This window comes from Equus quagga, chromosome 5, assembly GCF_021613505.1.
Source record: "Equus quagga isolate Etosha38 chromosome 5, UCLA_HA_Equagga_1.0, whole genome shotgun sequence".
In the NCBI taxonomy this organism is placed as follows: domain Eukaryota; kingdom Metazoa; phylum Chordata; class Mammalia; order Perissodactyla; family Equidae; genus Equus; species Equus quagga.
In genome coordinates, this window is record NC_060271.1 from 107,149,045 (window position 1) to 107,164,490 (window position 15,446).

Here is a 15,446-nt window from a genome sequence, read left to right on the forward strand (position 1 = left end):
ACCAAACCAAAGCTATCTTTCTAAAATGTAAATTTGATCATGTTAGTCACTAGCCTAAAACCCCATTGCTCCAGGTTAATGTTCAAGTTCCTAAGAAGGCTTACAGTCATGACTTGGTCCCTATTTATTTCTCCAACATCTTGATTCATCACTTCTCCCCACTCTCCATCCTTCCCACCCATCAGGCTCTACCCTTCAGCCAGTTTTCCTCAATCCTGGTCCTAAAAGTCTCTAAGTCACACGTGCTTTTTCTTCTGCCTGTACAGTGTTGTACTTCAGTATTGTACTTCTGTGTTGTACCTCTGTTTCCCCATGGTTAATCCATTCTTATCCTTCAGGTCTTGTAGTCATTTCCTTCTGGAAGCTATCTTTCTCTGTCATTCTCTCTCCCTTTATTACGTCAAAGGCTCTGGCTGTGTATTTCTGGAGTGCCCTATATTTTCCCCATCATAGTACTTTGTCATTCATTTATCTTCTCTTATACTCTAAGCTCTAACAGCTCGGACCAGATTTGACATGTTCACCATCATGTTTTCATTGCTTATAAATAAGGGGTGGTTAAATATTTATTAAAAATTAATTCTGATTGAGACTTGGCTGACTTCCTCTGTAGATCTGCCCTTTTGAGTTTTTTTTTTCACTCAGCTACTATTAATATTATAAATAGTTTCTAAAAGTATACAAAAGACCACTTAATTATCTCAAAATTTGTGACTTTCCTCAAAAAGCCTTGAGAATTTTGCTTTTATTTCCTAATAGTGAATTATAAGTCATGTTACAATTTATATTTTAAGATTTTATTTTTGTATTTTCAACCATTGGCTAATTTAATAAAGATATTGTTTTATTTAAATTACAATTATAGAAGAATTATACTAATTATACTATAAATTTATACTACTTATTCCATGTAATATATACAACCTTGGTAATGATCATCTGCTTGCTTATCTTAGGGGAAAATGAGAGTTTAGATTGGTTAAGTAAAAGAAGGTCAAATTTTGTTAATATCACTAACATCACTTACTGGTTGAAATTTTGTGTACTGTAAGAGAATTATCTGCATATGTAAAATCACTTTAACTCAAAAAATAACTTTTGTGGGAGAAAGGACGGAACTGGTTATGAAATTTACTTCCTGAGTTAACAAGTAGTATGAGTAGGAGGAGTATGAGGAGTCTGCAGACAATATCTAAGCCTCATTTTAGTTAAGAATTCCGTCATCTTCACTCATAACTTTTAGTTGTGCAGCTACCATGAAAGAATAGTTAATTTGAGTGTCATTGCCTTTGTCGTTTCATTGCCTTTCTTGTGTTCAGCCTTTAATGGAATATTTTATGACACAGCAAAGAGTCAGGAGCAGTTGGTTTCTGGAATAATTTGGATAATATTCCATACATTTGTTAAGAGGACTACAAAATTAAATTTCTTTTTTTTTTTTGAGGAAGATTAGCCCTGAGCTAACTACTTCCAGTCCTCCTCTTTTTTGCTAAGGAAGCCTGGCCCTGAGCTAACATCCGTGCCCATCTTCCTCTACTTTTTATATGTGGGACACCTACCACAGCATGGCATGGCAAGCAGTGCCATGTCCGCACCCAGGATCCAAGCCCGGCGAACCCTGGGGTGCCAAGAAGCGGAATGTGTGAACTTAACCGCTGCGCCACCGGGCTGGCCCGTAAATTTCTTCTTTGACCATGTATTTTCCATGGTGTAATCTGCTTTAGTGTCTCATCAAACAGCACATAAGTAACCATTCCAAAGTTGAAACATGATCCCCACCTTTGCTCTTGTTCTCACATTTTGTGATGAGCTCTTTATATGTACATAATATTTAAGATAAAGATAAATATTTTTATGTCCCAAATCTTAGGCAATTATAATGTATATTTCTTGATCGTATATTCTATTATCCCTGTGTGTTGCAACTTACCTATTTGAATGGAATAGGTTTTATTTGGTGAATATTTTCTAAATAGGTATTTCGAAGTCATTTCGGTTCTTTGGGTAGCATATTGAAAAAGTCACTGCCTGAGAGTCAGGAGTCTCGCATTCTGGTCCTGCCTGCCTCTACTATCAAGTAAATGGCAGTTCTTTTTTTATATAAGTTCATGTTGGAGAAAATTAATTTCTAGAAATAAAAACATGAATTCAAGTTGTTTTTTTTAAAAACAAAGGGAAGCCATTAAATGTTTGTGAATAAGTTGAACTCATACAAAATGCATTGGGTACACAACTTTATTTATAAACCAATCTTGAGTTATTCCTTTCCTGAATACCATCGTAAATATCCTTTTCCAGTTCACAGCTCCTTAAATTTAACCCCGTTTCTCTCCCAGAGTCTCCTTTGGACATGCAATACACCATATTGACTACTGCCCCTTCTACTTATTTCTAAAGGACAAAAAAGAAGTAATCACTGGTAAAAGTGGCTCCTTTCTTTAGAAAATATAAATTTTATCATCTCTATAGACCAGATGAGTTTTCATTGTGCTGTAGAATATGAGTCTCTGGATAAGTTTAAAATCAATCTCTATACAGCAATATATCATCTCAGAACTGGATAATTATTTTAACTATTTAAATGAACTGCATTTGTAAAATTAAATTGTTGCTGTTGTACAATGTTATTAAATAGGCATCCCTGAGGAGCATGGTACTGCATTGAGTATCAGTTTGATAGTAAGAGGATGCTGCTTTGTGGAGTCTTGTCGTCACTGCTTTGTTTCTGTAGCAACAATAAGCCACCCCTTTGATAGTGGTTAGATTGAATTATTCTGCACCAATGCCCAGTTTCAATGAGCTATGTTAAGTAAAAGAAGCAGAGAATGCTTATATAAGAAATGTCATTTATTACAGTGAAATTAATGTTAGATGCTTAATGCTATGAAAGTAAAAATTAGATTTTAAAATTATTTCATCAGTAAAGTTTTATGGATTTTGAAATAGAGTTTGGGTTTGTGGTTTTAAAATATATTAAAAATATTTTTGAGATACTCGTATATTCTGTATGTGAAATGCTATAGTTAAATCATAAATTACCCGGAAACTTGAAACATTTTTAGAATAGAAAAATCAAACACGTCTACACAGATTTGTTACTTTCATAGTTCTTTTTATTTATGTTGTTAGAACTGTGTGTTTTGTATGACTTTAGGTATGTTTGCCTGAATTAATAATATAAAAAATCAAAAGATAGAATATGAAGGATTCAATAATATTCTGCTACCTGTTAGTGCCAACTCTTTAACACTAAAAAGTTGCCTTGTATTGTATTCACTTGAATATTGAGTGATTAAATTCTTAAACAACTCGGGCCCTGGCCCCGTGGCACAGCAGTTTAGTGCACACCTTCTGTTTTGGCAGATCCCGGGTGCAGACATGGCACCGCTTGGCAAAAAGCTGTGCTATGGTAGGTGTCCCACATATAAAGTGGAGGAAGATGGGCACAGATGTTAGCTCAGGGCCAGGCTTCCTCAGCAAAAAAGAGGAGGATTGGCAGTAGTTAGCTCAGGACTAATCTTCCTCAAAGAAAAAAAATTCTTAAATAACTCAATGAAATAGTTCACTCTTTAGTGGTGCTTTCATTACACCATGTAGAATTTTGCCCTTTCTTATTGAGTGTTGCTTTCAATATTAGATTGTCTGCTGCTTTTGAAGCCTGAACTTGATAAGGTTAATGGTAACATTTTATTTGTCTCCAAAAATTCTGCCTTCTGAGAGGTAAGTAGTTTAGAATGATAGAGAGGAAAGGTACTTTGAGAGTACCCAGAGTTCGGCCTTTAGCCTACCAGTAGTATCCATTAAGTAAAAACCTAGTATGTTTCTTTATGAACACTTGGCCGTTGACTTTCTTTAATCTAGCTGGCCATATTGAAGAGCAATACTATGAGTAAAAGGTATTTGAGGGTTTATACTTTGAGGAAGATTAGCCCTGAGCTAACATCTGCCACCAATCCTCCTTTTTCTTTTTGCTGAGGGAGTCTGGCCCTGAGCTAACATCTGTGCCCATCTTCCTCCATTTTATATGTGGGATGTCTGCCACAGCATGGCTTGGTAAGCAGTGAGTAGGTCCACACCCAGGATCCAAACCAGCGAACCCCAGGCTGCTGAAGCAGAATGCGCAAACTTAACTGCTGTGTCACTGGGCCTGCCCAACTTTTTTTTTTTTTTTAAACATATATATTTTAAGGTCTCTTATTCTTTGGAAACTATTTTTTTACCCTTTTTATGTTGGAAATTATCTTGAATAGATTTTTGTTTTACTTAATACAATTAAGACTGAATATTTTTCTAAAAAGTACAGATTATGTGTACTAGTGGAAACTATGGTGAGTTTTGAATAATGGATATAAGAAATTTGGATAATAAAAGCGGAGCACTAAATAGACATTACAATATAGTATTTATTCTGGAATATTTGAGCATTAAGATATTTTAAATAAATTATTTTTATAAAAATGGTTTGGGGCATTGAGTAAAAAATATGTTTACTTTTCACAGGTCATCAGTACACACGTGTGTGTGTGTGTGTGTGTGTGTAACTAATCTTTATCAGTTGAAGCAGAAAGGAATGTGTTGATCTTTCAGGCATACCTCTCGAGAACATAAAATGCTTAAAGTACTAATGACTAATGAAGCTCTTTAAAAAGTAAACCTTTATAAATTACTTTGACTATTTTATGGTTTTACTTCTCAAGTCTTTTCCTTTATGGTAGAGAGTAAGTGTTCTTAAATGTTGCATGAAAGCTCTATTGACAAAATGTTATTTCTTAGCTTTTCCTTTTTGGTAGCCAGAAACAGATTTAGGAGGTTACTGAATTATTGTCACTTACTGTCACTCATACGTCAGTTATTTGCTTGCTTGAATTGTAGCCACCTTACTGTATTGATAATTAGTAGTTATTGATGATACAATACTCCTTAAGTACAGACTTTCTGTCTGGCATACATAGTATATTTGCTACTAATAGAAAATGTGCTTGAGGTTCATTAATATATATATTTCCCTAGTTTTACTCAAAATCTTAACGTGAATACTGACAAGTTTGTTCATGATGCTAATGTTAATTCTGTAGTAGAACTACAAAGAAAGCAACTTACACTTACATTGTACATTATCATTTACGAAGTGCTTTGATTTTTAATAATCGCCCCATAAAGTTGGAAGGGCAGGCTTTTTATAAGCCTCATTTGACACATGGGAAAAGTGAGACTGAAAAGTTAAGTAATTTGCCCCGGGGTCACACAGAAGGAAAGTCAAATTTGATCCTAGATTTTATGTCTTCAAGTTCCTCTTCACTATAGCACATCCTTCTCTATATATTTATCTTCCTTATCATCCCGTTGCCTACAACAATAATGTCAGAATCAGACCAAATTCCTCACTTCAAAATATCTCATCTATGTGCCTACAGCTGTACTGCATTATGATAGTTAAAAAGATAATTTATGCTCCTCACTTCTTTTCAGTAATATACATCCGAGATACTACACATTACTGCCTGTCACAAGGTGCGACGTCTTTTAACACTGCTTCTACTCTTTTTTTTTTTTTAATGTGGAAAACTTGGTTGCAGGTTAATATGGATAATAATACATAAAGAAGAAAAGGACTTTTAAAAAGAATAATATATTTTATGACACGTTTAAAAAATTTTTTCTGGTAGAAAGAGTTGAATCAGTTATCTTTAAATAAAATGGGCTTTTTTTGGTTTTTGTCCAAAACTGTTCTACTGGTTCATATTTGTTATTTTGACTTTGCAGCAGTTAGAAGAAAAGAGTGAAGATCAAGAAGACAAGGAATGTTTGAAACAAGCAATAACAGCTTTGCTTAATGTTCAGAGTGGTATGGAAAAAATATGTTCTAAAAGTCTTGCAAAACGAAGACTGAGGTGAATATTTTCACTTTTTTTATAATCCTCCTTTTCACCCTGAATATTGTGGTATAAACGCAGAGATCCCAGTTTCCTCCTCGAGTAAACAATGAAGAAAATAGTTTTAGTGACAAGCTTGGTCTTTCAGAGGAAGTGACATCAAAGCCAAGAGAATTTGTTATTGTTTGAAAAACCTTTCATATTTGTGCATTTTCCTTGCACACTCCCAGACAAGAGCTTCTGAGAGTTAACTGGTAAGCTAAAGGAGAGAGACAGCAAAATGTATTAGGTAGATTTATGTCAACATCATCACTCTGTCAAAGTAAAATTAATAATGTCCTTTATTTTAGGGATTATATAATTTGAGGCACTAATTCAGATAATATTGCTTCCAGTTTCCTAATTATAATATGTGCATATTCTTTTAGCTTTGGGTCTTGTCCACTTAAGCATTTTTAAATAATTTTTTAAAATCTCTTAAATTACTTTTTCATATATTGGGCTACTTTTTAATATTTGTCATTCTAAATGTTGAGTAGCCAAGGTAGAAATAATCGTTCTGAATTGAATTTACAGGTTAGAATTTTGTCAGTTGTCATATTCTTTTAGAGCACTAAAAAAAATGTCTCTACTGTGTTGCTTTAGTTTCCAAAATTGTGCAGTTTTGTAACACTAATATATTTGGAGAATTAGTGAAAACCTTCTCAGTGCTACCTTTTTAAAGTATACTTTTATGCTGCACTTTATTTACATGAGTTCTAGATTCTCTGTCATCTGTGTACTAATAATGTTTTTTCCTTTATCCCAGTGAATCTGCATGTCGGTTTTATAGTCAGCAAATGAAGGGGAAACAACTAGCAATCAAGAAAATGAACGAGATTCAGAAGAATATTGATGGATGGGAGGGAAAAGACATTGGACAGTGTTGCAATGAGTTTATAATGGAAGGAACTCTTACACGTGTAGGAGCCAAACATGAGAGACACATATTTCTCTTTGATGGCTTAATGATTTGCTGTAAATCGAATCATGGGCAACCAAGACTTCCTGGTGCTAGCAATGCAGAATATCGTCTTAAAGAAAAGTTTTTTATGAGAAAGGTACAAATTAATGACAAAGATGACACCAGTGAGTACAAGCATGCTTTTGAAATAATTTTAAAAGATGAAAATAGTGTTATATTTTCTGCCAAGTCAGCTGAAGAGAAAAACAATTGGATGGCAGCATTGATATCTTTACAGTACCGGAGTACACTGGAAAGGATGCTTGATGTGACAATGCTACAGGAGGAGAAGGAGGAGCAGATGAGGCTCCCTAGTGCAGATGTTTATAGATTTGCAGAGCCCGACTCTGAAGAGAATATTATATTTGAAGAAAACATGCAGCCCAAGGCTGGAATTCCAATTATCAAAGCAGGAACTGTTATTAAACTTATAGAGAGGCTCACATACCACATGTATGCAGGTAAGAAATAAGAAATTGCCTGTGACTTTTATTTTCCTGCTTCAAGCTGATTTTCTTCTCTGTATAGGTCATGGTGCCTAAAATAGAAAGCAAACTAACAACAAAAGACCTCTGCATTATCAGAGTTCATTTTCCTTTGACTAAAAATACCACCACTTTATATTTCTTTGAAATTTCATACTTTTTATACTACACTCACATATATATAATTTTTAACTTTACAACCAGAGTTATAAATGAGAAAATAAAGTCAATTGGCTAAATTTACCCAGTTAGAAAGTGGCAGAAACAAGACTAAAAGTAGTGGTAAATCATCATCATTAGAGTCTAAAAACCTTTTTATACCTTTACCTCTTTTTTCTTTCTTCTCTTTCCATTATTGAGATTATAAAATCAGTAAAAATTTTAATATTCATCCATCACCAAAATTATGCTGGTAGTACAAAGACACACAGCATTGCTTTTTCTTAATTTCCATTCCTAAAACTTATTAAATTTAGCAACCCTGGAAGTCATTTAAGTTTTCAATTTTTTTTTTTTTACAACTGATGTTATTTAAGAAAACAGTTTCACTTTAGCAGGGCAATTTTTAGAGACAAACATGTCCAGATCATCTCAGAAGATTGCTATATAGGCTGAATCAAATATAATGTTTTAGAGGTGAGGAACAAATATGATGATTCATTTTTTTAAGTAATTTTATTTCTTCTAATAAGGTAACAAATGATAATCCAGTGTTCTTCAGCCTTCAACTTCCCTATATAGGAGCAAGTTTCATAGTTGTAAAATACTGTAGAGTATGGGAGAGTGGAAGGAGCATTGAATTTGGACTTACACCTTCATTCAATCAGTTCCTTAAGTCTCAGAACCTTAGTTTTCATCTCAAAAATGAACATCACCTCAGCTGCCTTAGAATGTTGTTGGAAAGAAGAAATAAAATACTATATGTGAAGGTTCTTTGTAAATATAAATGTAAACTTATTTTCAAAGAATGTTTTTATTACAAAGACATATAAAATCTTATATCATAAATGCTATTCTTAAATGTGAAATGTGAAAGTTAACATCCATCCCATACTTCTTGCTTAAATATATTCTTATTTCTAGAATTTTTCTTCAATTTTTAAAGTCCTATAAATGGGTTCTCAGTTCTCTCTGGAAACTGTTCTGGCACCAGTTAAATTAAACTTTTAAAGATATCCATTAACTAATCCACTGGGCTAAAGATGAATACATTTGATAATGTTCATCTGTTCAATTTATTAAATGTCCATTCAGAACTACTGATGGCCTGGAAACTATTAGGGCCACCTTGCAAAAAAGTAAAATTAAGTTAGAATATTTTTATCTTGATATCAAAGTATAAGCTCTTTCATTATTTCCACATGTGTCTGGGATGACAGTGTTTTGTTTTCTTTTTAGTTTTTATTTGGCCTCTAATTGGTAGTTCTTTTGCTAGCCTTTTTCATAGCAAAACAATCGTGGTTTCCATAGGCTAATTTTAAAAGCAGTTTGGACTGTCTAAGTACATACCATTTGGCAGTAGCAGGTAGTAGCTGAAACGTGCGAATACAGTGAAAGGCAATTAGTCTGAGATTCCAATTTTACTATTGATTTTTCACCTAGAAACTTCTGCAATCACTGTATTCATTTTACTGACCCCAAAATAGAAAAATACATCAAAGCACAAGAAATTTAAATAAGCTGCCTAGGATTTTACAGGAAAAAGACATAGATTATTCTGTCATCTTTTTTACATCTAAAACCATTTTGAGAGGTACAATTTTCAGTAATTAATATGACCTACCTATTTAGTTGGATCTTCATCAACTTCTGTATTCTGTTTAAGATTTAGAATTCAACTACAAAAATGTTTTATTAAATTTGTGGTTGTAAAATACTTACTTCTTTGCTACTTCTTAAGACATTTTTTGTTCACCATTTTATTTTAAGTTCCTAGACTGTTTAGAATAAAATTAATCCTTTTATTTTTATCTATGTTTGTAAGGCAGAAGTTTTACTATTTTTTTTCCTGTCGAGCAATGTGAGTGGCAAGTGCTGGAGACCACTTACTAGTGTTTACTATCACAAGTCAGTGATATTTGAGTGGGAAAACATTCTCAAGTTCCAAAATGTTTAATGTAATTGTTTCTATAAAACTCTATTGTTAATGGTAAAAATTTTCTTTAAACTACTTGCTGTATTTCACAAAACTAAGTTATGATTATTAATAAGCAGTTGCAGAACTACAATTAAATATTTATTTTCTGGGAAACTTGACTGATCGATTGAGGATACTTTTAAAACAAAGAAAACTTGAACAAGCATAGCTGATAGTTTCTCTGTAGTCTTGACAGTTTTCTCTCCTCAATGTACACAATATTAGCCAAATCTGTGGGCTTAGGACTTTTGTCCTGGTGTTTTATTAGTTACTTTTGATAGTTGCTCTCATTTATCTTAATTTTTAGCTTTTAAATAGAATAATATTTTTAAATGGTTTTATTTCTAGTTAATATAATACACTTAAATTTTTGTATTTATAGAACTTTGCAAAGTTAAGTATATTTAATTTAAATTGACAGGATTGTTTTACTTTTTAAAAAAACTTAAAGTTTTTAAAAAATGCCTTTCATTAATTTCTTGAGGAATAAAATGCCAGTGTTTTAGGAGTGTTTTGGCTAAGTTTTTTGACATTTTTCTTTTCTATCTCCTTTTGAAGCTTAATTGAATATTTTAACTTATGTCATAAATATATTACTGTTGTAACTGGAATCCATAAGCAGCTTTCATGAGTTATGATTTACAGTACACACAAATTAGTATTAATTATTAGCTTATTTGGGCACTTCTGTAAGTTCTGTCACTGAACGTATTACTGGCAATATAGAATGTGTTTTAATAGACCATCTATGAACTTGTAAAACATGAAAGCAGTTATTTTTTAAGGTCTCTTCCAGTGCAAATAGACTGAGTTCTCACTACAATGATAACAGGTCAAGTTATCCTTTGTTTTAAGAACTATTGGTCTGCCCTTTTGGGGTTTTTTGATTTGGTTAGTAGGTATTTTTACTGGAGAACATACAGTGCAAGTTGTGGCTTACGCTGAAACAAAAGCTGAAATTTAACTGGCATATTTTTATTGTATAGAATTATAATAAAAGACATTGGCTATAATAGATGAGAAAATTTAATAACTAATAAGCATTATTTACAGATTTTTTTTTTAGATTATAGGTTGGTCAGACATAGTCATGAAAAACTGGTTTAACCTTAGTTAATTCAGACTTCACTGTGGCTTAAACCAATTTGATCCCTCAGTTTTTTAACAATAATATATGAAACAGAGCTATAGATCTCTGGTGTTAGATGAGATGACCAATCCCCCACTTTATAGACAAAAAAACCAAGTCCCCTGAAGATTATGTGATTTGCCAGAAGTCACATCAGTTAATTGCAGAATGAGGCCTAGAAATTAAGTTTCTTGACTCTTAATAAAGAGTATACTTTCCACCATGTTATACTGACTCATAAAATGTGAATTTTTTTCATTATTAGAATATAATGTAATTTTTTGTTTTGTTTATTGAATAATAAAAATAGAATTACTTGCTTGGTTTGAATTGCTAGTAACATAAATGGCTTGTTCATTTCTGGGCAAAAACAGGTCTACTATGAAGATATATATTATCTATATATTATTATAGAGAGATAATTCTTTTTCTTAGTGAAACAGGTAATAAATTCTGACTCTAGATAAACTTCCATTTTAATGCATAGATTTTGGTATATAGTTAGATATTATACATCATAATTTTAGTTTTTAACAAAACCCAGTCATCAGTCTATTATACATCATAATTTTAGTTTTTAACAAAACCCAGTCATCAGTCTATTGGTGGTTGTAAAAGGAGATTTCTGGGAGAAAAAATTAAATTTAGGTGAATTAGACAGTACTTAACTGTTGCTTAAGAGATTACAAGAGGGTCTTATGTGGGATCTAATTTATAGCTTGTCTCTCAGATCCAGTGTTTTTGGACATATAGTAATTCGCTAATAACTGCATCAGAACTTTGGAATTAATTCCAAATGCTGTCAGGAAAACTATCTAATTAGAGGGATCGTTCTGAGGCTGGCAAGGACATGAAGAGACTTTCTTTACCTCCAGTAAGAAAGCACAAAGCAATGTGCATAAAGAAGAGATGACAGTAGGAATTTCACTTCGGTTACAGTTGTAGGAAATAAAGTACAAATTAATTATTGAGACTTAAAACAACGTGGATAAAGAAATGTTTGGTGATGCTATATCTTGTTTGATAGTCTATTTTCGAGAAATGAGGTGGCCTTGAGGTAAAGATAATAATTCAGAACTGACATTATATGGAAATAAAAGCTTTTCATTTTGAAGTGTGGAAAAAAGGTGTTTGCCATGCATGGTGAACTTCTCTTTTATAGAAAATGGTATTGAAAAGACTTAAGCCAGTTGATAATTTTCCTTAAGGAATTTACTGCTATTTTATGCCCTCATTTAGAAAATCCTCAAAAACCTGCATTAGATTTCTTTTGAATTTGTGTCCGTTATAAACTCAGTTTGGTGTTTTAACCTTTTAAAAATCTTTTGAACAATTTTTGATCTATAGGGCAGTGTTGTTCTATTTTTAAACTCTGATTTTTTTTAAGTGTTTGTGCGTCAGCATAGCGTCTGTTTCCTTTTTTAAGGAATTCAAGAGTGATTGTTTATAAATCCTTGTTGAGGAACTTATTGTTTCTTGTAGCTTTTTGAATGGCTGTATTAAAGGGAGCATTATCACATGAACAGACATCCTGATTAACAGTGTTTCACTATGGTGGTTGGGGGAGGGGTATTCTTTACATAAATAACTCTATGTAATAAATATTTCATAAATTTCATTGACCTTGCCAAATAAAATATCAAGTGTCAATCACAATAGTTACATAAGAAAAAATGGTTGAATTTATCACATCAAATCTAATATGCTGTATTCTGAACATTAATGTAAGTATATTCTGAATTCCTAAGATTTCAAAAAATTGTGCAACAAAATATTGTCAAGAATAGTGTTAGAGTGAGGGAGACAGGCAGCTAGAAGCCCAGTGGAAAATAGTAACTACAGCTCATGTTTGAAATAACCTGGGCGAACAAGCAAGGACTTGATAGTAGGATTGCCAGGTATTTACATAGAGAGAGGGAAACAGAGCAGCTGGTGAACACGGTGGAAATCTTAGCACAGGGATCTGAGAGTCAAGTAGAAGAGAATGTTGCCTAAAATGATGAAGAAAAACCGCAGAGGGAATTTTTGTCGTCGTTCATATTGAAATCCTTTAGGAGCTATGTTTGAGAAAGAGGTTTGTAGAATTACATCTACAACAAGCGATAAACAGAGGAGAATATTGAAATAGTCGATTTTCATTTTCTCCACAAATATTTGTTTGTACTTATGTTTTAAAATCAAACCACCCTGGCTTTTATATTTTTATGCCTTGCCTTCCATCTGTCTCTGAAACGGTTTATAATACAGGTAGATAACTACTGCTCCACAACCAACAGAGGCAATATAAAACTTAGCTTTTATCATTGCCTGATACATGTAAGTAATACTTTGTTTTCTTTTGAAATTGTTTTGATATTTTAAAAATATCAAATTATCTTAGTCATGTGCATCATCAATAAGATAAAGGTCTCCAGTGGTTAGTGACATGGTATATTTATAATCACTAGAATGGGGAAATCAATAGAAATAAAAATGGCTTCTGGAATATGTACTCTGTGTGTGTAAAATTTCAAATATATTTTATGTCCTCTCAATATAAGCTTTTCATTCATTAGCAATTTTCCACTGCTTTAGACTGAAAATAGAGCCTACATTAATACAAGCCTGGGAATATATGCAACCTTTAAGATATTTTTTTAAAGTACTTAAACTTTGCCAAACTCCTTGGTTTATTTTTAGCTTCTGCTGGTTTTTTCTTTTTGGCAAGACTGCTCTTATTTCTAATCAAGCTAAAAACAACTTAAATTTGAGTCACTTTTCAATTTAGTACAACAGTTATGATTGTGGGAGTGTTTATTTCACCGCCAGCTTCAGAAACTCCTCTTCTGAATACAGTGTACAGGAAGGTACAGGGTGCTACTTCCTAACATCTAGAAGAAGGCTTAACAAGAATTACAGAATCACAATTAGACAGCTAATTTTTCTAGTGCCTTTAACCAAGACTAACAATTTGCAGCTACATTCTGAATTAATCATTTACGTAAAATTCTATAGTGATTATATAACTCAGGGATTCATTCTTTATATTTAGATCTCACAGCTGTGGAAACCTTAAGGGATCCTTTGATCCAGGGAGGTTATGTGATACCGGAGAAAAAAACACCAAATCAGGAATCACACAATCTAGATTCTGGTTCAATCTCTGCCATTCTACTGTGTGACCTTAGATAAGTCTTAGTTACTTCTCTCGTACGTGGAAAGAGAAAAACATCATTGGCCCTACTCCACAGAAATCATAGGGAACAAATGACGTGGATGCTCTTTGAGAGTGTTAGATACCAGGCACCAGGAATTGATGTGAGCCCTTTTTGACTGATGGGGCAGTGAGGCACATCATGACTTTCCCAGTGTTGTCATCAGTTCCTGAAGTACTGAAATGGCCAGAAGTTGTGGTTTAAGATGAAAAGAGCTTTTTAAAATAGTTTGCCTTTAAAAATAGTCAGTTTTCTTAAAACATACTTCAATTCACTTAGAACTTGCTTTTGTCATTTTTCAATTTAAAGGTACCTTTGGTATCCCACAACTTTTTAGGCTGACATAGGTGGCATTTGAGAAGAAGTAGATCTGGATATTGATTTTAGACTGAAATAAACTTTCTTTTAAAAAAGGGAGAGGTCACCCTAAATTTGGAACACAGCACAGGGATACTTGGAACACTCTTGTCCTAAGGGTCTGGGCTCTCCAACAGTGACAGCTCAGCATCTCTGCAATGGCCACTGCTTTTGCTTCCTAAACATATGGTGTTTTGAGTTGCCTCACCTTACAAATAGATTTGTAGAACAGGAAGAAGATTCTTGAAAGGGAGGATTGTGATGAAACCGATATAAATCTCTGTTTTAAAATCTTGTACAGCCTTCTGTTTTAAAATCTTTTCTTCTGGATGAGACATTAGTCTTTAACGTTTGAGGAACTCTGTAACTGAAGACAAACAATAAAATACCAACAGAGAGGAAATTACTAAAGGATTGTATGTATTTAAATTACTTTTATCAGTAACCCACTCTAGCCTCAGAAGGTATAAAGCTAAAGGGAAAAGAGGGGCATTTAAAACCAATATATTTTTATTATGTAAAATTTTCTTTAACTTAAAAAAGTATTATTATCTTAAACTCAAGGTTGTCTGATATTTAATTCAATTCATTATCTTGATGACCACATATACCAATAGATTGGAAATAAGATTTTTATTTTATGATAAATCCATGAATTTGCTTTTTAGAGGAAACAGTTAATATATTAAAATTATTTTAAGGCTAAATTTAGGGTGGTTTTAATCAGACAGAATCAACCTAAATAGAAATTTTCCAAACAAATGAATTCTGACTCTTGCTAAATCCTATGCTAATGCAGTACATTGTACTTCTTATAAAGGATCCACAGTGTGCAGCCTAACAAAAATAAAGGTAGTTGCTACTCTCAATGAATTTATCATTAAATTAGAGCTTACCAGTCCATAATGTAAAGTAGGAAAAGGATACTTCCATTAAAAAACTCAAGTTAATGAACTATCCCTTCCTTCTTTTTAAAGACTCTTAGAACTAAATGTGGACCTTAATGAAATCTGAGTTATAGAAGTAAGTGACTTTTTTGCCCCATCGTGATGTCTCTTTGCCTTTTTATGCAGAAGATGACAACCCAAGTCTTGTGCTGATGACAGCAGCCTTTCTCCACAACTTGGGAAAATACTGTCAAGGAGAGACAGGAGTCGGGCAGGCCTGGGGAAATGACCACACTCTGGCAGCCTCCTGTTGTACTTCATGGAGATGCGAATGAAAGTAGATCCTTTCATGGAAAGGGTTGGAGACTCCTGCTCTTATGA

At 33.0% G+C, this 15,446-nt stretch overlaps 1 protein-coding gene across 2 annotated transcripts in view; it reads left to right on the forward strand.

Moving 5' to 3' along the window:
• Positions 1-15,446, forward strand: part of SOS1 (SOS Ras/Rac guanine nucleotide exchange factor 1) — a 147,358-nt gene that overhangs the window by 100,360 nt on the left and 31,552 nt on the right. For both annotated transcript variants that reach the window (XM_046660829.1, XM_046660830.1), the window contains exons 9-10: positions 5,764-5,891; positions 6,682-7,337. In XM_046660829.1, coding sequence (XP_046516785.1) covers positions 5,764-5,891; positions 6,682-7,337 — 784 coding nt within the window. The remainder of the gene's footprint in view (positions 1-5,763; positions 5,892-6,681; positions 7,338-15,446) is intronic.